Here is a 23,353-nt window from a genome sequence, read left to right as displayed (position 1 = left end):
TATCTGTACTGGAGTAGTTGTAAATATTATTCTATCTGCTATTTTTTGCCAGCGACTTTCTAGCACTAGACTGTGTATACTGGCACCTCTTCATATTATGTTTCTCGCCAGAAACTTGAGCTTATCCCTATATCTGCATTTTTTGGGTGCAAGTCATTTAATACCAAGACAAAGTATCGCATCGAAGGAGGTGAGTCTATCTTGTCCTCTGGGATTCATAACACACAAAGGCTAAAGTGCTCTGTTCGACGTCTCCAGTCATCGAGCCACTCCGCGCTGTTGACGGCTTTTGCGGCCCCGACAATGGAAATGCGGTGTGCGTCGGTACGGACAAGCAGTGCTGCAACTCCAAAACCTGGAAATGTGGCGATACAGAGGACGATTGCAGATCAAATTGTTATGAGGGAGATTGCTTTTAGGGGTTTCATGCAACTTTTACCGGTATTTCCCCAAGAGTCACTCGTACTTGACCTCGCGCTATTTCGAGTGGTAACGAAGATGCTGGAATTTTGGGAAGTTATGATTCCTGTTAAATAACAACCAGGCTTCGAACTACGTCTAAATCCTGTTGCTCTCTGGAGCGTCGTAGAGTTGGTCTGTCATTACATATTCTCGAATTCTGAAGACATAGTGGTCCATGAAACTGCCAGGCTTGCGCTGTATAGACGTGTAAATCTTCTGCTGCTGTAGATGACTGCAGGGGTAGATATCCTCGAGATCCTGGTAAGATCATACCACAGCACCGCCTAGACTCTGTTGTTGTCGTAGCCTACACTCATGACTACAGAATCATGATGAAGAAGTTGTTCATATCAGACAGCAATATCCGTGACGGCCTTGGTAGCAGGTTCAACCGGCAGAGCTGGTAACCTATCTTTGCGCAATGAGACAATCCGATCCACCAAAAATTGTATGTTTGGCGCCGACGTTATATCCTTCAGTGCCATATGAACGTCCAAGCTCCGTCGAATCCAGTTATTGAGCTCCAGTGAGAACAGGCTGTCAAGGCCGTATTCGCTTAGGCTTCTGTTGGGTGTAATCTCATATCTGTCGATCATCGTGATGGACGACACTTTTTCACTCAAAGCATCCATAAGAAGCTCTGGGGAGCCGTCTCTCAGGTCTTCCTGGAGACCTTTGACTCTATTGGAGGAGGGATTCGCCAAGTCGGCATCCTCTCCCAGACGTCGCACAACCGACAGCGGGTTGAAATGCCCCCAAGCCAGGGAGATGATGTCTGATTTTGATGCCAGTGTCCATGATATGCCTCTACCACGGGAGTTTAGTCCAGACGATGTTCCCATTATGGCGCCCTCTACCAATGTGTAAAATTGCTCTTCAGTCATACTCACGCCCACGGTGGCTCTCACCAGGTCAAGTGTGCCACGTTCGACTACCATACCAATGTCTTCGATAACAGGCAAATCGAGAGCAACGGCGGGCAATCCTAGCTTGCACCGATACTCGGAGAATGCGTCCAGGAATGTGGAAGTCCCGCTGTAAAGCGACGCTCCAGCCCTACCAATGACGCCAGTGACGGATGACAAGGAGACGAAGAAATCGAGGTCCGTGAAGAGCTCGTGCAGGTTCCATGCGCCCCTGACCTTGGGTCCCATGACTTGCTGCCAGTCCTCGAATGTGGCATTGGCGAAAATAGCATCTCGCAAGTACAGGGCCCCGTGGATGATGCCACGCACTTTTGGAAGATCTCCTAAACCCTCCATGGTGCGGGCCAGATCAGCGCGAGAGCCGACATCGCAAGGGAGCGCACGGATGCAGATGTTGGTGCCTTCATAACGCTTCAGCAATTTAATCACCATGGCGCTAAGAGTACGGCTGCGCCCCAATAGAACTAGGTTCCGAGCGCCCTTTCTGATCATCCACGTTGCCAGAGCCCTTCCAAGCCCTCCAGTCCCCCCCGTGATCAGATAGGTGACGTCTGGGCGCAGCAGGCTTTCGGACCGCGCTCTCAATGGCGAAGGAACATCTACTAGAACAGCATCATCGAGCGGCAAAGTCAGAACAATCTTTCCGACGTTCAGACCGCCCTGCAGCTTTCGCAGACCCGCCTTGATCCGAGAAATAGGGATCCCGGCTGCCGGGCGAATAGGCATGATTGTCTGGCTCTCGACCAGGCGAACAATTGTCGACAGCCATTCTTTCACTGCGTCAGGCCTCGCGGCGGCAATCTTGCGTAGATCTAAGGCGCTGAAAGTCACGCTGCGGTTGAAGTGCCTCATGGGTAGGTAGCTGTTCTCAATGATGTCTTTCTTTCCGATCTCGATGAATCTCCCATTTTCTGCGATCAAGTCCCAGGTCTGTTGCAGGAGGTGGCCACTCAGGGAATTGACCACCAGATCGACTCCCCGGTTGTCGGTTGCACGTAGAATCCCATCCTTGAAAGCATCGGTCCGACTCGAGAAGATCTGCGCCGCCGGAATGTTGAAGGTACGCGCCACAAAGTCCCGCTTCTCTGGCGACCCGGCGGTGGCAAAGATACGCGCACCGATGTGCTGAGCCATCATGATGCACGCCTGTCCCACTGCCCCTGATGCGCTGTGGACTAGGACGCTTTCTCCTCTTCGAAGGCGCCCGGTCTCCATGATGCTCACAATCGCCGTGCTATACGCGACTGGCATAGACGCAGCATCAACCATATCAAGTCCCTCTGGGATTCTGTGTGCTCGCAGACTGGGAATTCGCACAAAGTTGGCCATGCCGGCCTCGTGGACGATATAGAAGACCCGGTCGCCGACCTGTAAGTCTTTAACACGTGAGCCGACACGAGTAACCACTCCAGCACCCTCGAGACCGGGCGCATGCCACGGGAGAGACCCAAGGACCAGCAGCAGGTCTCTGAAGTTCATTCCAACCGCCCCGACGCGCACAATGATCTCATCGTCGCCCAGCTCCGTGCTCAGGATGTCACTGTGCTGGAAATAGATGGAGTCCAGACTACCGACCCTGTCCACCGTCATCTCAAGCGCGTTGCCGTTGTCCCAAATGTTTTGTTCACGTTTAACTGAACCTCCAGCCTCTGTGATGAACGTCTCCCTCGGATAGTATGCATTGGGTGAACCTGCTGTAGCTTGGTCTGGCCGCTCAGCTACTGCAGATTTCCGTAGGGGGGCTTCCATGACCTGAAGGCGCGGAACGTGCAAAATATTGTTGATCAGGACAAATTCCTGTTCGCTGTAGATGGCCGAGTTTGTATTCCATATGGTCTCCTGGGCTATGCGAGTAATCGCACGAGTGCCATGTGCGTTGAAGGGAGCTTGGAGTAAAATGAGCTTGGGTTTCGAACTTGCCTCAAGTCGCAGGGCGCGCAACACTCCTGTGATTATAGAGGCGTCAGGATGAGCCTTGTCGGGCAGAACCCAGATCAAGCTGGTCGCATGCATGAGGATATTCTTCAAATTATTAAACATCTCCAATGTCATATCACTTAACATGCTGCGGTCTTGTCCGTCCAAGATGACATAGCTCCCGTTACTCTTGTCCATGTGATTGTGTTGCAGGAAATAGTCAGCCGTTGACCTACAGCCAAGCCGACTAGCTAGATCTTCGGAAACAACACTGGCAAATTTGGCACTCTCCTGACCGGGAAGACAGTGATACACGGTGACTGACGCGCCGGAGTCTTCTTGTCGGGCAGCCGCATTGTCATCGCCGCATTTTGTTGACCATATTGCGGAGAACAGGTGCTGTGGCTCCCCTGGGTAATCATCCACATGACCTTCGAGGCCGGAAAAGCCGCTCGCTTGGAGTACCTCGTTCCACAGTGTCTTGGTGAGCAGCGGTCCATCAGACTGTGACCGGTAGTGATCCTGGGATAGCCACCAGCCATCAAGCAAGACAAATGGGAGGAAATGGGGTGCGGCTTCCAGTACAGCCTCCACAAGTACAAGTTTTCCATCGGGCTTGAGAAGTGCCCCTGCATTGCGCAACGTCGCCACAATGTCCGGCGTGGCGTGGAGGCAGTTGCTGGCGAGAACGATGTCGTAGGATGCAGCCTTGTATCCTTGTACAAGTGGATCCTGGCTGATGTCCAGCTTTCCATAGGTCACCCGGTCTGTCCATTGTGATAGCTTCTTGCGTGCATTGTCGAAGAAGCCTGCGCTGATGTCCGTGAAGGTGTAGTGGAAGTGCGGTGCCAGGCCCTCTGTTGCACCCTGGAGGGCGTCAAGGATGGGGAGCGTTGCGCTTGCAGTACCGCCGCCAATCTCCAGTATGTTGAGGTCCGGGTTACAGGTGGCTAACATGGCGATGTATCTGGCCGCTGACGCATTGACCCGGTTGCATCCGTCATGCTGCTCGTATGTACGCTGAAGCAATCCATCCTCAACCATGATCTTCAGCGTCTGCTGTTCTCCGCGGATGATCTGGGGCAGTTGCTCGCCCACTACACATAACATCTGGCCAGAGTTATTGGACATTGAGACTCTGTGCAATAGGGTCGCAAGATCTGGAATAGGGACAGAATGATGTGATGCTACGGCATGTCTGGCCCAGCCGAGGAACTTGTCGTAGTGGAAGGGTAAGCCTGACAAGTCGTCCTTTGAAATCTCCTCAAGCATGCGGGACAGAAAGTGAATGGCAACATAATCCAGGTCACGCACTTGTCGCAACTCGGACACAGCTGCGGGATCCGGCTTGACCATCTCGGAAAGGATTTCCGTGTCCATGAGAGGGACGTACGGCACATGCTTGAATTCATAGCTGTCTGGGACACGCAGATGTTGTGCATCCGGCCGGGAAATGGTCTGCAGCCTGACTGGACCGATCTCAGCGATAGGCAGCGGTGCCGAAGAAGCATCTGTCGATGGATCGAATATGACAAAGTGCATGTGTAGAGTGCCCGACTTCTCGTCATGGTCTAGAAGCCTGCTAACCACCAAGAATCTTCGCCCCGCGTCTGCAGCAATGAGGTTGGATATTCGCCATCGAACGCAGAAGGATGGTACGATAGTTGGCCCTGGGCTATTTCTCTTCTGGAGGGCACTGAGAAAGTGGAAGATGGTGTCCAGCGTAGGCGGGTCGACAGTCACGGGAGATCCCTTGGTGGAATGCGTAGAGCTGTCGGGCGCCAACTGCCTTAGGGCTATCGTCTGAACCATGCCTCCCGGTTTGTGCCAAAGATCGACCATGTTACGGAAGGCTGGCCCGTAAGTAAGGCCATTATTTGCTTGGAGAAGGGCATAGTCTTGTTGGATGTCACATTTCTCGAGAGTCTTGTCGTTGAGTGTGTCCAATGCAAGCTGAACATCCGTGCTTCTTGAAAGAGACGCGTGGCTTTCATGATCTTCTTCGATAAGTCCATATGAATGTCGTGTCCAGCCGTGCGAGTCAGACCAAGACAAAATCTCGAAAGCCCAGGTACTCGAGGAAATATTTTCTGTACCGGTTGCTGCTGGTCGGAATTTGGTGGTAATATCGACCGGATGATCCTCTTCAATCTTTAGACTTTCCGTGACATGAAATTCTCGCAGACTTACGCCCTCTGAAATCGTGGATGAGGAAGGGCCTAGTGATCGGAGACCCTCAATGGCAAGCGATACGAAGCCAGTAAACGGAAATAGAATGTCCCCGTTGATGACATGGTCTCGGGCCCAGGGTAAATCATCAAGAGTGAAGACATTCCTAAAAATATGCTCACTTCCTTCGCTGTAGGGACTCTTCCAGCCGAGCAGCCGCTTATAGGACATTCCACCCAAGAGCTTCTTTGCGGCGAGTCGGGGTTGCTGAATGTATCTAGCAGTCTTGTTCCATACGTAAGATGGGAGATCCGAGACAACCTCGACCGGGGAATGCTCGGTCTTGTTGATGGCCGCAAATTCAAGCTTTGATCCGGCAACGAATAATCTTCCAGCAAGCTTCATAAGACTTTCTGTGGCCCTCCTGTCACGCACCAGCGAGGGAAGATATGCCACCTGAGAAGGCGAGTTTGGTTTGCTGTTGGAAGTAATCGAATCCAGAATTTGCTTGGTAGGGCTCTGCAACGCCGGGTGTGTGCCGACCTCGACCAAGATGTTGGGTGTTGTTCCCGGTCCTTCGTCGATACCGCAATCCGTGGACAAGGCTGTGAGAACAGCTTGTTGATATTGAACGGGCTGTAATAGATTCCTCACCCAGTATGACGCAGGAAGCGTGTCTCCAGGCTCTCTTTTCCCGGTGACGGAGGATACGAATACTGTTTTTGTTTCCTGTCGTTTTAATAGTAGCGATGATGGGTTCTCTGAACGACAAAAAGGCTGGATGGAGGCCAGGTAGGAATTGGCTGTGCGAGCCATGTGGCGAGAATGATAGGCTACACCAACCTTCAGTCGTCGCACAAAAAGACCCTGCTTTTCCGCCTGCTCTTGAATATCCTGGATGGCAGCCATATCTCCAGAAATGGTTACGCTGCGCGGGCTATTAACAGCGGCAACAACTGCGTAGTCCTTAGCGGCATCGACAAGCTTCTCTGCATCTGCAGCACTTGTTCCAATAGCTAGCATGGCACTCTGGACACTATTATTCTTCATGGCATTGCTAGCAGCGATTCCCCGGAAGTAGGCAATGGCTATGGCGGCCTCAAACTGCACGATACCTGCCGCAAACGCAGCCGCGATCTCGCCGCTAGAGTGTCCAAGGACGACCGCTGGAGACACGCCCCACGATCGAAGGAGGATGACAAGAGCTAACTGAACAGCCGTACAAGCGGGTTGGCTGATTTCGGCATCATTGACACGAGACTCCTTCTCCGGCTTCCGAAGCTCATCTTCCAGAGACCATGCGGCCCCCAGACTCACAAGTGTTTTCTCAGCAGCGCGGAGGGCGTTGGCAAATTCACTGTACCGCTCAAGGCCGGAAGACATCTGAAAGTATTGCGCGCCCTGCCCAGTGAATATGAATCCGACCACAGGGACCTCTGTGGTTCCTGACTTGGTGATCTTCGACATGGACTGCAACTGATCCTTCAGTGATGATGAGGAGGGTGCCGGTATGGCAACTCGGTGAGCAAAATGAGTTCTTCGCTCTCCAAGCATAAAGGCAAGGTCTTTGGCCCACTGGTTTGACCTTTGTCTTTCGTCCAGATATGCGACAAACGATGACAGATAAGCCTGGAGGCTATTCAAGGACTGCGCGGAGAAGACGAACAGATAGTCCGTATGGGCATCTGGATGAATGCCGTTTGAGCTAGCCGTGTCATAGTCGTTTCTAAGAACTATCTCGGGCGCTTCTTCAAGCAGTATTGCCGCATTACTGCCACCAAACCCTGATCGCTTTTGTCAGTGACGAGTATAAGATACTAAGGTAGACGCCAGGACTAACCAAAGTTGCTGACGACAGCCCTCTTCGACACGCCGGATGGCCAAGAAACCGGCTTTTTCAGAACCTAATGACGGGTTAATCGGATTCCATACATATTTCCGAGTGTTAAGTCTCAGAGCAAGAAATGCCTACCACCAGTCGATCGCCGCCCTCAATTTTCGGATTCAGTTCTCTGAAGTCGGCATTAGGCAACATGACTCCGCGTTCAAACATCATTATGCATTTGACAATTGACATGAGGCCACTAGCACCTTCAAGGTGACTACAGTAAAGCTAACACTGTTAGAGTGTACCCTGGGAAGTATTACAAGGGATAGAGCTTGTGGATACTGACCCTAGATTGGACTTTACCGATCCGATGGGCAATGGGTTTGATGGGGTCCTGCACTTGGCAATGGTTGAACTAATCGCGCTCGCCTCGATTGGATCTCTAGTCGGTATGTTAGCATTGGACACTAGGACTGGGCAGGGGTCGTAGGATGGAGAGTCTCATGTGAGAATGTCAACAACGCATACCCAACGGCTGTTCCGGTTCCATGGCCCTATGTAACTTTTAGCCCGTTTCGTGAATACTCCTAGTGACTTTGTACAACGGAAAGGGGGTGGAGGGCTTCGCCCGGTGCAAGTGACGAATTCTGATCAAAGGATAGGTAGTGAAACCAAGAAGGCCACAGGTTCGGTTCGAAATTCGAACTACCCTAAACAGGCTATCGCGAATCCGTGATATGTGAAAGAAGTTCAAAAACAGGAGGATCCGCTCGACTTACCTCCACGAACCAAGTATCATTGGGATCTATTCCAATCTCGCGATGAAGCCTGGCTAGGAGCTCCTCCTGACCAGCACGCGATGGCATCGAGATGCCTTGAGTACGCCCTGAATGGTTACACGCAGTGTTGCGGATCACAGCCCGGATTGCATCCCCACAAGCGAGTGCGTCCGACAGTGGCTTTATGATGATGCAGGTTGCGCCTTCGCCTTTTCCAAATCCCGACGCCCTTTTATCATAGGAAAAACACCGTCCTTCCGGCGATAGGGCCCTGTGTTCTCGGGATTTAGCATACAGTATTCGGCGGTTAATAGTGGGAGTGACGGGGTAAAAACACACCCCATGGCGTCGAGTCCACTCCACTGATTCGGACCGTTGAGGAGCTTTGAACCTCCGACAATGGCTGTCGAGCATTCCCCTGAGAGAACGCTTTGGCAGGCAAGGTGGAGTGCGTAGGAACTGGAGGCACAGGCAGCGTCCACAGTGATGCTTGGCCCAGTGAGGCCAAAGAAGTGAGAGAGGCGGTTGGCGAACATGGTCGGGGCAACCCCGAGGGCCATATACTTTGTCGAGGTGGGAAGGTCGTCTGCCATCGCGATGTTGTACTCCGATTCGACACCCGCGGCAAAGACACCCGTGTTGGAGCCCAGGAGATGGGGAAGTGGGAGGCCAGCGTTCTCGACGGCCTCAAAGGCACATTCGAGCAGGAGGCGATGCTGCGGGTCCATGGACCGGGCTTCCTCGGCGGTGATCCTGAAGAAGGATGGGTCAAAGGCGTATATATCGTCTGGTAGGAAGTGCGCCCCTTTGGACGAGATGAAGCCAGGTTTCTCAGCGTTTGGGTGATGATATGCATCGTGATTGAATCGGTCTGGTGGCACACCTGGCGACCATGCCGACTTCCCCTCTTCTAAGAACTCCCAGAGTCCTTTTCCACCAACGCTGGGTGCCCTATAGGCGAAACCGACGATGGCAAGAGGTTGTCGCTCTGACATGGTGGTTCCTATTGTTTCGACCGTGTTCTTTGGTTCTTGTTCCTTCCCAAGTATTAGCATAATAACGCCATGCTGTATGCTAGCAATTATCCACAATGAGATGAAATAACACGTAAAGATAATGTTGAGCTGCTCTTTGAAAAGCCAAGCTTGACGTACCCTCGAGCTTTACCTTCTTAGGATAGAACTGCTATTGAAAATCCTGGTGTATAAAATTCGTAGGAACATAAACCCGAGTCCCAAGTTCCAAGTTTCAAGCATACTGTGGTGCCCAAACCTGATCTGACAGGTAGTCCTCCATTACGGAGTACAATGTTCACCGTACTTCGGGTGGCTGTCCGAAAAGTGCGCGAATTGTCCCAGCCTGAGTAGCGTGTGACCGCGTGTCCTACTGTTGACGGGTTGATAGATTATAGGTGACTTGACCTAATGGGGCATAGCCACGCTGTACGGGCCATAAAGGACCATTAGAAGAATGTTTGTGTTGCATTTTTGCCGCGATTAGTTCATGCATGATGCAGTTTAGCTAACGCTTCATGTGAATGTTTTGACATACTACTGCTCCCATTGAGGTCATCCTTCCTGTCACATTAACCTAAAACTACGCCACAAGGTTGTACTGTACTTGACACTCACAGTATATGGTAACCTGGAATGAGTAACATTGAACAGACGCCCGCCAGCCGCGGCAGAGCCGAGACACGGCTGATGCATTTGTGAGTCATCGTCGTCACTGACTATGTATTCTGGTTTTTGGAGGAGTATCCGTAGATCTATTCAAATAGTAATAAATCTCTATTCGACTAGTAAATCCTTACGTCAGGCGTACCCGGATGTACCTCGGACTGAAATATATTATAGATGGTATAGTAATGCAAGGACTTAGCGGCATCCCAAGGCCACAGATCTATCATAAACCCTACACGAGGGACAAGCTGGTTAATTTAATTATCGGAGAGGCTTAGCTGCTACGTACGAGTAGACTTGATTATACAAAGGTAGGTACGGAGCTAGCAGTTAACTTGATAACTAATAGTGAGCCGTTTTGGACCTACACTGTGTGGCTTCCATCGTCCTATTGATGTCTTGCTCTACTTACACAATTCCGGGTTTGAAATGAGTAATGGTCGCCGTGCGCATTCTCCATCATCACTAGTCAGAGACCCGCACTATCCATCAGCGGACAAAGTGCCAAATCCGACGGTCCGACCCGCAAGTTGGACAGTCTTAGAAGTTAGTTCCGTCTCGTTAAGCCTTTGAGTTGGGCCTAGCAGGGGCCAAGGCGCCTCCACCGATCCGCAGTGTGATCCGTCCTCCAATTCTGTGGTGACAGCAGAGGCACAAGCCTTGCCAGATCATAAGACACCTGCCACAACAACCCGCGCTAATCAGAGATCTTACATGTACATAGGCCAACAGAGTCGTGATGATGGTGATGTGACGGGGGTGCCAAGACCGGTTTCCGAGGCTTCGCTGGCCCCAGACACCTACGGTTACGATACAGCTTACAAGTGAGCATCCCCACGTGAGTGCCCCGAGAGAGTTGTCTGCGTTCCCCGAGTCTCTATTCTTTGCTATGAAAAACAGCTACTTGACATGTTCCGTTATGCCATACCCCCCAGGAACAATGGATGCCCCGGAAGCTATGTTTGTGCATGCCACCGAGCAACTCATGCGTGGTATCCGTACAGAAAGATGGAGCCAACACCAGGCTTTTCGACTTTGCGACGCTGCACTAAAAAGCCCTCAAGAACCAGATTCAGGTACTTGGGAAGTGTAGCGATGAGTACGAGACGGAGCAAGTACGGCTGTGGGAGTCGTCTACGCCGCCATTGACGGCCATGCGCGGCCGAAAACTATCGGACGCGACTTCACCGGCTGGGTCTCGGCCTACAACGGGAAACCGCTCGACAAGGTGACCATAAATAAGTGGCTTGACGATATCATGGAGACGATCCTCGCCTACGCCAATAGCGGCCGTTTGGTCGACGTTATTGAACTCGGAACGGGTTCCAGTATGATTCTCTGTGGCCTCGTCCACTATCTTCGTTCCTATCTTGCTTGGCCTCAAACTGTTCCGCAAGGCTGTCGACTTTGTCAATACGATGGTTAAAACGATCCCTAAGCTGGCAAACCAGGGGCGCGTATATCAAGGTGCAACAACTGACTTTCATCAACTCGGATCAGCTTCTCCCAACGTGGTTCTCATAACCTCAGTTGCCTAGTATTTCTCTAGCTAGAATAAGTTAGTGGACGTTCCTTTAACACTCGGGAGCGTTTAGAAAATAGTGTTTACTGTTCAGAGAGAGTTTGTGGTCACCAAAGCACTTTACGGGGCAGCGGAGGGCGAGATGACAAGTGCACTGTTCGAGAAGCATCTCGGAGATGGAGCAAACCGAAATGGAATTGCTGGTTGGCGCGGGCTTTTTGTTACCAGCCTTGCGGACCCATTTCCTCACCTCGTCAAGCATGTCAGGATCATTGCTATCTCTATGCTCCATTCGACACATCGCGGATTAAACCCCACAGGAGAAAAAGGAGCAGCAGCAGCAGCTTGTCGGTCATATTTAGGAGGTTGTGGATGATGGATAGATTGACTTTGCAGCCCTCCAACTGGATCGTGTAACCCTCTCGCGTCGTTTTGCTCGCGTCCGAGCAAGTAGAGGAGGAAGACAATGTCGCCTGACTTGCATCTGTCCGTCAGAGCAAGCCAAGCCGACGATACAGCAGCAGCTTTTCAAGACTCCAGAAGATCAGCTTCCCTATGCTTGATTCGAGAAGACATATTTGTTTTGGGAATGCTGCCGACCTACGCGACGGCAAAGCGGGCCGTCGAGCGCTCTCAAATAAGGTTACATAGCAGTACATTGAAAGTTCCAGTTCCTTGAATCGGTCTTTGGCTTTGCCAGAACTTCTCGTGTCAAACATATCTCTACGAAACGGCCGGCTGATAAAGGAATGGACGGCTTTATCTATGTCTCCAAGGGAGCGTTGTGGGTTTCTAAGTATATGCTATAGTTTATTCCCCTTGACTTGATATGGATACAAAGTAATACCTTTTCTCCCAAGATAAAATAATTTACCGCTATCAGCTCAATGCTAGATCTCTAGACAACGCTCGAGGTCAAAGTGTTATTTGCGGAAATTCGACGAATTTCAATCCACGCAAGATAGTGTTCCGAAGTTTCAATCAGTCATATAGTCCTCTCTTAAGATAAGGGCGAGGGGCTGTTACTGACCCTTTGATAAAGAAATCATAAGTCCTATTACTGAAAGGACTCGAAACTTCGCTGCCACAAGAGCTGCTTCAGGGGGTCCGTTAGGCACGGCCCCACTCACCGCCGTGACTCCGAGATGAACGGCGCCGGCCCCCGCAGGTTCCGCAACTCGGCTCCTCGCGTCACCCGAGATTGCCATTCTGGAAAAAAGGGACATCACAAGCCGGGTTGTCATGTGGTTAGTCATCCCCAAATTATGGCTTCTCTTAGTGCAATGGTCAACTTGGACAAATACACCGATCAGCTCGGCAATGGCGAATCATACCATACGAACTGGCTCGTGACAGGACCTATCTGAGTCTGCACGAATCTAGTCCGCAGCCAACCCCTGCCGACTTGCTTATACCATCCGCACATAATGCAGGCGGGCAGCAAAAGCTCAAGGTGCTGCAACCCTCACAACAAGCTTATACCCCCTGACCTGTCCGCTCCGAAGCATGCCCAACCCCCTGATGATGCCCTCCCACCCGCCGCTCATCTCCCTGAGAGGATGGTTTTCGACGGCACCTCGATCCACCAGCTCCTGCATCTCCGCCGTCCATCGAACAGCACTCTCCAGCTTCCCCTCGCTCGCCGGCCGCGCGTACGTGGCGGTCTCATCGCCGGGTCCAAGGACGACATGCTCGCCGCGCTCGAAGCCCATCACAGTCGCGACCTTGACGGCGCGTCGCGTGCGCCACGACTCGTCAAACTTCTCGAGGCACGCGTACTGGCCGCCGCTGCGCCCCAGAGCCGCGAAGCAGACCGCCGCGGATTCCCGGTCTGCGATGCAATCCAGGGCGTGCCGTAGCGGGCCAAATCGGGCCGCGAATGTCTGGATCTCGGCCGCGCAGGAGGGCGAGGTGTAGTGAACTGTATCGACGGCCCCGAAGTGCCTAGCCAGCGGGGCCGAGGCCGCGGATGTGGCGGCAATGGGCGTGTAGCCTGACCTGTTTCAGAAAAGAGGTGGTTAACACAAGGGCATCCTTCTAGATAGGGCCCGGGTGGCCCCAGCCGGGCTTACAATCTCAGCATCTGGCAGGCCATGGTCCCGGTAGCGGTCCCCCCTCCGTAGACCAGAACCGGCGCGCCCTTTGACGCGGGAGCTGCTGGCCGGCCCTCCAGCCCAAGAGCCTCCTCTCCCCAGAGCGCGGCTCCTACGGTGCCCCATCCGACACCTCCTAGGGCCGCCGCCTGCATGTCGCCCCAGGATTCTGACACGCGCAAGAGGAGGCGCGCGTCGGCCACCACGTACTCTGCGAAGGCGCCAGTGTCCGGCTTCTCGTAGTTGTACCCGTACACGAAACCGCACACGCGTGTCCCGACCTCCAGGGGTGCCGGCTGGCCATCCGAGCAGCCTGGGAAGGATGAGACCACGCCGCAAAAGTCGCAGCCCATGGTCGCTCCGGGGTTGGGGAAGTGTTTGGGCGCCTTGTGGTCCGTCGGGTTCAGGGCGACCGCGAGGACACGGACGAGAACGTGGTGTGGTAAGATGGCGGGTGTGGGCACTGGCACGGCGTGGGAGACGACGCCAACGGAGCCATCTGGGGCCTGGACGACGGCTGTCTGTGTGTTGGCCGGGGCAAATGGCGCTGAGCTTGGCATGATCATGTTATCGGAATAGAGTGTGTTAACTACTAACGACTAACGAGTAGACTATTGCTAACGCCAGAGGAGATAGTTTCGAATTTGTATTGTGCACTAACACCTAACAATCATTCGAGTATGCCGTTGGCGGCCGTTGCAGTCTCTCCTTTAAGCTACCATATTCAGCCTCAGAGTCGCCTATTTATAATGAGGGCCACCTATAGAACTGTTGTTTGCCGGTGCCAAGCGCATATGTAAGACACTGTCTCACCCAACTTCAAGCCACTTTGGATCTGAAACCGAGTTGCGCCGGAGTTGAGCCCACGAGGCGTCATTGACTTGCCAGATACTGGCGCGACTCGCGACCTTGATGCCTCTAAATGATTTGAAGAAGCGATGCGATGATATGGAACATAATGGCTGAGCAAAACGAATGGCTCTCGGATTAAGGAACTTGGGGATCTATAAGAATGACGCATCCGGTAGGGACAAGAGGAGGCCAGTCTAAGATTATAAAAAACAGTTATCCTCGTTAAACCAGAGCATTCGTTGTGAGAACAGCACTGACACGCCGGGTTGGACCGCATGGCCGCTGAGCTGAGGGCCTCGTGGCCGCATTCAGGCCCAACTTTAGTCAACGTCATAGCTAGCTGAAAGACTTCTGCAAGTAGATGTATCTTGGTATAGTGACGCCATAGACTCTTGCAAAGTCTCTAGATTTTCTGGACGAAAGCCTGCCTGGCCTCACCGCTATTGAAGCAGATGCGGGCCTGGGGCTGGAAGTAACTCGAATAAGCGAGAGAGATGGAGTGAACCTCCCTCATCAAGCTTGCCTATATAAAGAACATGAATCCTGTATCTCGAACCTTCGAAAGGTTGGCATATTCTGAAAGCCGTGAGACAAAGGCTTTTTTATAAAGGCTCCTTATTAAGAGGCATTGGAATTCAATAACACCGGTCTTTATTCAGTTGTCTACTTTGCTTCGTTCACTACCACACTCTGTACTCGACATAGGCTTCCACCGCGCAGCGTCAACACTCGGAAGCATACGCAGAGCAGAAGTCTCCACTTGTTGTTCTCACCATGTCAATCCACGGGACTTCACCAGTCGCCGTTGTTGGAACCGCTTGTCGCTTTGCCGGAGACGCCACAAGCCCCTCCAAGCTGTGGGATCTGGTGAAGAGTCCCCGTGATGTCCTCAGTCGACTGCCGGGGGGCCGGTTCAACGCCGACGGCTTCTACCATCCAGACTCGTCGTACCATGGCCACTTCAACGTACAAAACGCCCACACCCTCGACCAAGACGTGCGGGAGTTTGACGCCCAGTTCTTCGGCGTAAAGCCCGTGGAAGCGCGGGCGCTTGATCCGCAACAACGCCTGCTGCTGGAGGTGGCCTACGAGGGACTGGAGGCGGCCGGTCTGCCGATGGAGTCCCTTCGAGGCAGCAACACGGGCGTATACGTGGGGCTCATGTCGGGGGACTACGAGTTCCTGCAGTATCGTGACCTGCAAAACATACCGACTTACCACTCGGTGGGGACGAGCCGGAGCACCATATCGAACCGCCTCTCGTACTTCTTTGACTGGCACGGCCCATCGATGACGGTTGACACGGCGTGCTCGTCGAGCCTGGTGGCCCTGCATCTCGCCGTGCAGGAGTTGAGACGGGGCGAGGCGAGGGTCGCCCTGGTCTGCGGGTCTAACCTCCTCCTCGGGCCAGAGCCCTACATAGCCGAGAGCAAGCTAGGCATGCTATCGCCGGATGGAAGGTCTCGTATGTGGGATGCTAATGCTGACGGCTATGCTCGCGGAGACGGTGTAGCCGTCGTCGTGCTCAAGACCCTCGCCGCCGCTCTCGAGGATGGTGATCACATCGAGTGCATCGTCCGCGAGACTGGCATCAACCAGGACGGCGCTACAATGGGCATCACAATGCCAAGCGCTGGTGCCCAGCAGAGACTGATCCTCGATACGTACGATAGGGCAGGGCTCAATTTCACCAGCATCGGGGGTCGCTGCCAGTACTTTGAAGCCCACGGAACCGGCACGCCGGCGGGGGATCCGATCGAAGCCGAGGCGATACACAGGGCCCTTACCGGACCTCACCATGAGACTCACAATATAGCTGGAGCGCCGCTGAAGCACCCTCTCTTTGTGGGTTCGATCAAAACAGTCCTGGGACACACCGAGGGCACCGCCGGGCTCGCCGGCCTCCTCAAGGCGTCGCTGGCCTTGCAGAACCGTGTCATCCCTCCAAATCTCCTATTCAACCGACTGAACCCCCAGATCGCCCCCTTCTACAATAATCTGGAAATCCCTACGACTGCAAAGCCGTGGCCTATGCTCCCGACCGGGCAACCGCGCCGCGCCAGCGTCAACAGCTTTGGATTCGGTGGCACCAATGCCCACGCTATCCTCGAGAGCTATGACCGGGACGAAGAAGCTGTAACTAGTACCACTGTTTGTGGCACGCTGTTCATCCCCTTTGTGTTTTCTGCAAATTCTGAGCATTCTCTGCGCGCTCTCCTTGTCTCCTATTCCGAGTTCCTTGCTAGCCATGCATCGCTCAGCGCTCAAGACCTTGCCTGGACACTATTCCAGCGCAGATCCGCCCTCCCATACCGAGTTTCTATCTCGGCTGACACCATCGAGGGTCTTACAGAAGCCATCAACGAGAGGACTTTGAGAACGGACGCAATCATAGGAGCCAAGTCCCTCGCCCGTCTAGAAGCTGGCACTGGCCGGATCCTGGGAGTCTTCACCGGTCAAGGGGCGCAATACGCCCGGATGGGGACGGAACTAGTCGAGGCGTCGGCGTTTGCCCGGGACGTCATCCGCGAGCTGGAGGCCGACCTCTCACGCCTCCCAGACCGCCCATCGTGGTCCCTCGAAGCCGAGCTGCTAGCGGGCCCCTCCTCGTCCCGCCTCCAAGAGGCGGCTATATCGCAGCCGCTCTGCGCAGCCGTGCAGATCCTGCTAGTGAGGCTGCTTCGCCTGGCGCACGTCAGGCTCGACGCCGTCGTGGGGCACTCCTCGGGGGAGATTGTGGCGGCGTACGCGGCCGGATACATCTCCTCAAGGGATGCCATACGCATCGCCTACTATCGTGGGATGCACTGCGCAGCCGCGGCCGAGGGGTTGAGAACGGGAGCCATGCTGGCCGTGGGGACGAGCATGGAGGACGCTGGTGAAGTCTGCGCGCTGCCCGAGTTCAAGGGGAGGGTCGTGATCGCTGCGAGCAACTCACCGACCAGTGTCACTCTATCGGGCGATGGGGATGCCATCGCCGAGTTGGAGGATGTATTTGCAGACGAGGGAAAGTTTGTGAGGCGCCTTGCTGTCAGCACCGCATATCACTCCCACCATATGCTGTCGTGCGCCGAGCCATACGCCAAGTCACTTAAAGCGTGTGGCATTCAGGTCCAAGAGTTGTTGCCAGAATGTGCGTGGTTCTCCAGCGTTCAGGGGAAGAAGGACAGTGACTGGGATAGGGGAGAGCTTGCCGACATCTACTGGGTCCATAACATGGTTCGACCCGTCCTCTTCTGCGAGACCGTCGAGCTCGCTCTATCCACTCAGAACTTTGATATGGCCCTCGAGATCGGCGCACACCCGGCGTTAAAACGTCCTATCAGCGAGATTACCCAGCAAGCGCTCGGCCGCCAACTTCTCTTTACCGGTATGCTCTCCCGGGGGGCGAGCGCAGTAACAGCCGTATCCGACAGTCTAGGCCATATATTCGCGAATCTAGGCAGGGAGGCGGTCAACCTGGAACGCTACCAAAGTATCATGAACGCCGGCTCTTCATTCTCCCTAGTCAAGAATCTTCCTACATACTCCTGGGACCACCGCAAGACGTACTGGCACGAGTCGCGGCTGTCAAGGAGCCTTCTCCAGCGGGAAGGGAGAGCGAACCCGCTTCTTGGACACGCCACTCCCGATAGCTCCCCACACAACCTGAGCTGGAGAAACCTCCTACGGCTTTCTGAGCTCCCATGGATTTCAGGTCATCAAGTTCAGAACCAGGTTGTCTTCCCCGGCGCCGGATATGCAGTATCTGCGATAGAGGCGTCTAGGTCCTTGGCGGGTGGGCAGGATATCAAGCTGATTGAAGTCGAGGACTTGTCGATGCTACGGTCTATTACCTTGGACGACGAAGATGCTGGCGTTGAAACCCTGGTCTGCTTGACGGGGGTCGACAGATCGGATCCCACGACCATCAAGGCAGATTTCACGTATTCCGCTGCTCTTGACAAACACCAAAATGGCCTGACACTCGTTTCCAGCGCCACGGTCAAAGTCAGGCTCGGAGAGGCATCCCCAGATATCCTGCCGCCGAGAGGACCCCCCGTCCCCCACATGGTTGAGGTCATGGCGGATGAACACTATTCTGCCATGTCGGATCTCGGCTATAACTTTAGTGGCAGCTTTAAAGGTTTGTCGTCCCTCCGACGAAAATTGGGTAGGGCAGCCGGTCAGATCAATCAGGTGGCAGAGAACGAGGACGAGAGTATCGAGCCGTGCTTGATACACCCCGTGACGCTGGATGCCGCCCTCCAGTCCATCACAGTCGCGTACGCACATCCTCGCGACGAGAGGATTCGTTCGTTGCACATACCCCAGGGCATATGCCGCCTGCGTGTGAATCCAGTTCTTTGCGGCCGGAACTGGTCCAGTGCACGAACGCTGCTGTTCGACTCGGCGACGGTGGATGGCGTGGGCATCCAGGGCGACGTGTATGTGTATGACGGCGCTTCGAGGCATGCCGCGGTGCAGGTCGAGAAACACCGAGCCGTTCCCATGGCGGAGGCAACGGCCGCTGATGACAGGAGAATCTTCTCCAAGATGACCTGGAAGGTTATGGAACCAGATGTTGCTGAGGCGGTGGGCGGCGTTTTGGTGACGCCGGAAGAGGCCGATTTGGCTTCTGCCCTTGAGCGCCTGTCGTCCTTCTACACGCGGAAGTTCGACCGCGACCTTCCCCTGGACCACCCGGCTCGGTCTGAGCAGCCGCACTGCTACTATCTGAATTTTTGCAAGCATATGAAAGCTATTCAAGAGAGCGGAGAGCATCCATACGTTAGGAGAGAGTGGTTAGATGACACGCTGGACGATGTCCTCGCAGCAATAGCGCCGTAAGTTACACTCACTATTTCCCACCGACTATCCCTATGCTAAATCATGCCCTCTACTTGCTCTAGCTTTTCCAAGACGGTGGATGTCAGAATCATCCAGGCTGTGGGGGAGCAGATGCCCCGTGTGTTTCGGGGAGAGACCACCATCCTTGAACACCTTCGACCAGGTAAACTCCTCGATGAATACTACTCAACGGCCCTTGGGAGTGTAGATACGACCAACTGGGTGGCCCACGCTGTCGGCCAAGTCGCCAATCGCTACCCGCAGATGAATATTATCGAAGTCGGTAAGTTTCTTGACGAGATCCACGCTCCTTGGGCACTTCTCCTAACTAATCGATCGGCTAGGTGCGGGCACCGGGGGGGCAACGAAGAAGATCCTTCAGAAGATTGGCGACGACTTTTCTTCGTACACCTTCACCGACATCTCCACCGGCTTTTTCGAGGAGGCCGAGGCCGCCCTGAGTCCCTTCAACAGCCGCTTATCCTTCAAGAGGCTAGACGTGGAGCGCGATCCCGCCTCGCAGGGATTTAGCCCGGGCTCCTACGACATGGTCGTGGCCTACTTTGTCGTCCACGCGACCAGCAAGCTAGAGGAGTCCCTGCGCAACATCCGAGCCCTGCTCAAGCTCGGAGGCTACGTCGTTCTCGGCGAGGTCGTCGATGCCCAGCAGACCCGCGGCGGCTTCATCTTCGGCACCCTGCCGGGCTGGTGGGCAGGCGTTGGCGAGGGCCGCACACTCTCCCCCAGCGTCACGGTGGCACAGTGGGATGGCGTGCTGCGGTCAGCCGGGTTCTCGGGCGTCGACACCATCACGCCGAGCGCGTTCAACGCGACGCACCCCGGCGCCGTGTTTGTCAGCCAGGCTCTGGACGACCGCGTGAGCTTCCTGCGCGAGCCGCTGGCCGCAGACGTGCCCCCCGGGGACCGGCGGCTGCTTCTCGGTGACCTGGTCATCATTGGCGGAAGCTCCGTTCGCGTGAAACGGCTGGTAGCCAGCGTGAGAGAAATCCTGAGCCGCTTCGCGGTGTCGGTTGTGGTTGTGGAGGCGCTAGACCTCCTCTCCCGCGAGACCCTGAGCGACGATTCAACTGTCTTGAACCTCGGTGACTTGGATAAACCCGTGTTCAGGGATGTGACTCCTTCCGCATTTGAGGGCCTCAAACTCGCGTTCCAGTTCTCCAAGACCATGCTCTGGGTCACCAGCGGTCGGCGTGCTGATGATCCATACTCGAACATGGTGGTCGGCTTCGGCCGGACAGCGGCTAGAGAGTTCCCGGAACTACGTCTCCAGTTCCTCGACTTCGAGAATAGTGATATTATCAATGCTCATGAGCTAGCCGAGGCCGTTCTTAGGTTGAAGTTCGGAGAGCGGGCGTCCAGGGATCCAGGCCAAAGCGACCTACTCTGGTCTGCCGAGACGGAGGTGGTGGTGACCCTGGATGGGCAGCGGCTTATACCGCGCCAGGAAGCCATGGTTAGGGCCAACAACCGATATAATTCGGAGAGGCGGCCCATCACGGAGGATAGGGATGTGAGCACGTCCGCTGCCACCATTGTGAGGAATGGTTTGGACTATGCCATCCTTGACGTTCCGCATGGTCATCTTTCGGATACTGCCCAACGCGAGGACAAAATCGAACTCGTAATCACCCACTCGACTATCTCAGCAATCAAGACTCGACTCGGCCACCAATTTCTTGTTCTTGGAACATGTCGGCACACTGGGTTGGTGTATATGACCCTCACAGGGTCACTCATGTCCATCCAGCGTGTCCCGAGAACCTCTGTCTTGCACTTGACGACTCTCTCTTTCTCAACAGAACTCTTCCTCGAAGTGGTGGCTGCACATCTAACTTGCATGGCCGTCTTAGACTCGGCCGGCCAAGTCCTTCTGGTCCACAACCCGACACCCGCCATCGCTATTTGTCTCTCCGAGCAGGCCTCGAACAGGGGGGTTGAGGTCATGTTTACAACCGACATGGATTACACAGGCGTGCCCGACTCCTGGATTAAGATATCTCTGTATCTTCCCAAGCGCGATATGAAGCGGCTCATCCCCTTCACGAAGGTGCGCAGCTTCTGGGAGGTTACAGCCGGGACGAGCCCGGCCTTTACCTCAACCACGGAATGCATTCTGGACTGTCTCCCGGCTAACTGTCGGGTCGAGAATGTGGGTTCCGTATTCTCCAGCAGCGCATCCACAGTTCCGATGGTTCAGGGTGCTCTGCTCGTCAAAGAGCTCAACGCCGCCGTGAACTACACCAATGGACAAATAAGCTTAACAGACCAGCTTCCGGCAGTCGAGCCTATTACCATTGACAAAATCTCCAAGGGTTGCAAACCCCAAAGTCCAACGGCGATTCTGTCATGGGTAGCCCGTTCGTCTATTCCCATACGAGCTGCTCGTGTCGACTCGACGCCACTGTTCAGGCCTGATAGGACGTACTGGCTGGTTGGGCTATCCGGAAATCTCGGACTCTCGCTTTGCGACTGGATGATTGGTCACGGAGCTAAGACTGTTGCTATATCAAGCCGCAACCCGTACAAGATCGACAGCGCCTGGGTAGAGGCTCACGCGCAGAGTGGAGTGACAGTTGTGCTTCTCGCCAAGTATGATTCTCCGGTTCTCCAATTCTCATTGCTGTGTATGACGGAACGTTCAGTGCTAACTGCCGCAATCCTAGTGATGTGACCAACGAGAGCGAGCTGCGGGTCTTGCACGAGACTCTCAGCAGAACTCTGCCCCCCATCGCCGGGGCCGTCCACGGCGCCATGGTGCTCCGCGATACGCCGATTCGCGGTATGAGCTTCGAGCAGCTGACAGTCGTGCTTGAGCCCAAGGTTAAGGGCGCACAGTATCTCGACCGGATCCTGGACCAAGAGCTGGACTTCTTCATCCTGATCTCGTCAATGTCGGGTCTGGTCGGCAACATAGGCCAGGCAAATTACGGCGCAGCCAGCACCTTCATGTCTAGCCTCGCAGCCCGCCGTCGCCGGCGTGGGCTCGCAGCCTCTGTCATCAACGTGGGGGCCGTCCTGGGCGCCGGGTACATCACGAGAGAGCTCAGCGGCGTGGAGGCGAACCGGGTGGCCCGCAGCCTGGGCCTGACGTGGATGTCGGTGACAGACGTGCACCAGATGTTCGGCGAGGCCGTGCTGGCCGGGAGGCTTGGCTCGCCCCTGGACGAGATGGAGATCTCGGGAGGGCTTCCAGAGGCGGACGCAGACGGGCCCGTCCTCGCCGGCTGGCATTCTAATCCCATATTTGGGCGGTATTCCCGGAGGCACCAGGTTGTGTCCAAGGGTGTTGGTGGTACGGAAAAGGTGGTAGTCCCCTTACGGGAGCGGCTTGGAGCTGCAGAGACGCGGGATGACGCTCGCAACTTGATCACAGGTACGTGTCATTTCCATCGTGGAACTACGCGGTTATTGACCTCCTTCGACAGAGACCCTGTGTGAAAAGCTTCGCACCGACCTGCAGTTGGACTTGGACGACGAATCTTTGATAAAGATGCATACCAACCAAGTCGGCCTTGATTCTCTGATTGCAGTCAACATCCGCTCCTGGTTTCTCAAGCACTACGAGGCTAGTATCCCAGTCCTGCAGATACTCGGAGGTATCTGCATCGGAGACTTGGTCGAACAGGTGCTTCGAGAGTTACCCGCAGCCCTTACACCCAAGATTGAGCCGTCAGAGACTACGAGTGTTGCCGATTCGGAAGCTCCGTCGGTGAGCCGCCTCGGTCAGAAGGCTTTGTTATGCCAAAAGACCCCAGAAGATACCTCGGAGTCGGTCGACAGCCCCGGGGAGACCGGACCGTCCAGCCCCCCGGTCTGTGAAGCCGTCTCGTATCCTCCACCTGCGACCACTATCTCAAGCTCCCCAGCAAATAAGAGAAAGGTCCAGTTCGACATTTCCGACGCCTGATAAAGCCTCAACACAGCAATAGAGCTGTCATATACCCAGCCTATGTGGCGGGTCGTCCATGCCACGATGGAAGACGATTTCTATTTAGGGCGACCTTCAAGTCTACATCTTACACTGGTCTTCAAGTTGGTGGACCAATATCACAAAACCCTAGGACCCTACATATAAGTAGATATATTCGGACAGTAATAAATCGTTACTCGGGCAATAAATCTCCACTCAGCCCGTACCCCGATGTACCTCGGACCAAAACACAGTAAATAGTACAGCACTCGCATGTGAGCAGGGAGTCTAAACAGATGAAAAGACATGTCTTCAATCTCGCCTCCTCAAGGGCTAGTCTACGGCACTCTTCCTTCTGATAG

General features: G+C 54.4%; 3 protein-coding genes across 3 annotated transcripts; 1 reads left to right on the top strand and 2 right to left on the bottom strand.

Moving 5' to 3' along the window:
• Positions 1-812: 812 nt before the first annotated feature.
• Positions 813-9,076, bottom strand: ACO1O0_004733 (putative PKS/NRPS-like protein biosynthetic cluster; the record flags this gene model as incomplete). Its single annotated transcript, XM_083194166.1, has 4 exons — positions 813-6,110; positions 6,318-7,200; positions 7,649-7,744; positions 8,646-9,076. 4 exons carry the CDS (start codon positions 9,074-9,076, stop codon positions 813-815), a joined length of 6,708 nt encoding a protein of 2,235 aa, XP_083051114.1.
• Positions 9,077-12,733: 3,657 nt separating this feature from the next.
• Positions 12,734-13,938, bottom strand: ACO1O0_004732 (zinc-binding alcohol dehydrogenase family protein; the record flags this gene model as incomplete). The annotated part of the gene is made up of 2 exons (XM_083194165.1): positions 12,734-13,283; positions 13,358-13,938. The coding sequence occupies 2 exons, from the start codon at positions 13,936-13,938 to the stop codon at positions 12,734-12,736; spliced, it is 1,131 nt and encodes a 376-aa protein (XP_083051113.1).
• A 1,066-nt stretch (positions 13,939-15,004) lies between these two features.
• ACO1O0_004731 (type I polyketide synthase) lies at positions 15,005-22,988 on the top strand (the record flags this gene model as incomplete). The annotated part of the gene is made up of 5 exons (XM_083194164.1): positions 15,005-19,056; positions 19,123-19,343; positions 19,405-21,670; positions 21,745-22,454; positions 22,507-22,988. The coding sequence occupies 5 exons, from the start codon at positions 15,005-15,007 to the stop codon at positions 22,986-22,988; spliced, it is 7,731 nt and encodes a 2,576-aa protein (XP_083051112.1).
• Positions 22,989-23,353: the final 365 nt, after the last annotated feature.

The sequence above is a fragment of the Amphichorda felina genome, assembly GCF_050947745.1.
Source record: "Amphichorda felina strain 45539 chromosome Unknown scaffold_4, whole genome shotgun sequence".
Taxonomy (NCBI): domain Eukaryota; kingdom Fungi; phylum Ascomycota; class Sordariomycetes; order Hypocreales; family Bionectriaceae; genus Amphichorda; species Amphichorda felina.
The sequence above is the reverse complement of the archived record's forward strand: the minus strand, read 5'-3'. Positions and strand labels throughout refer to the sequence as shown.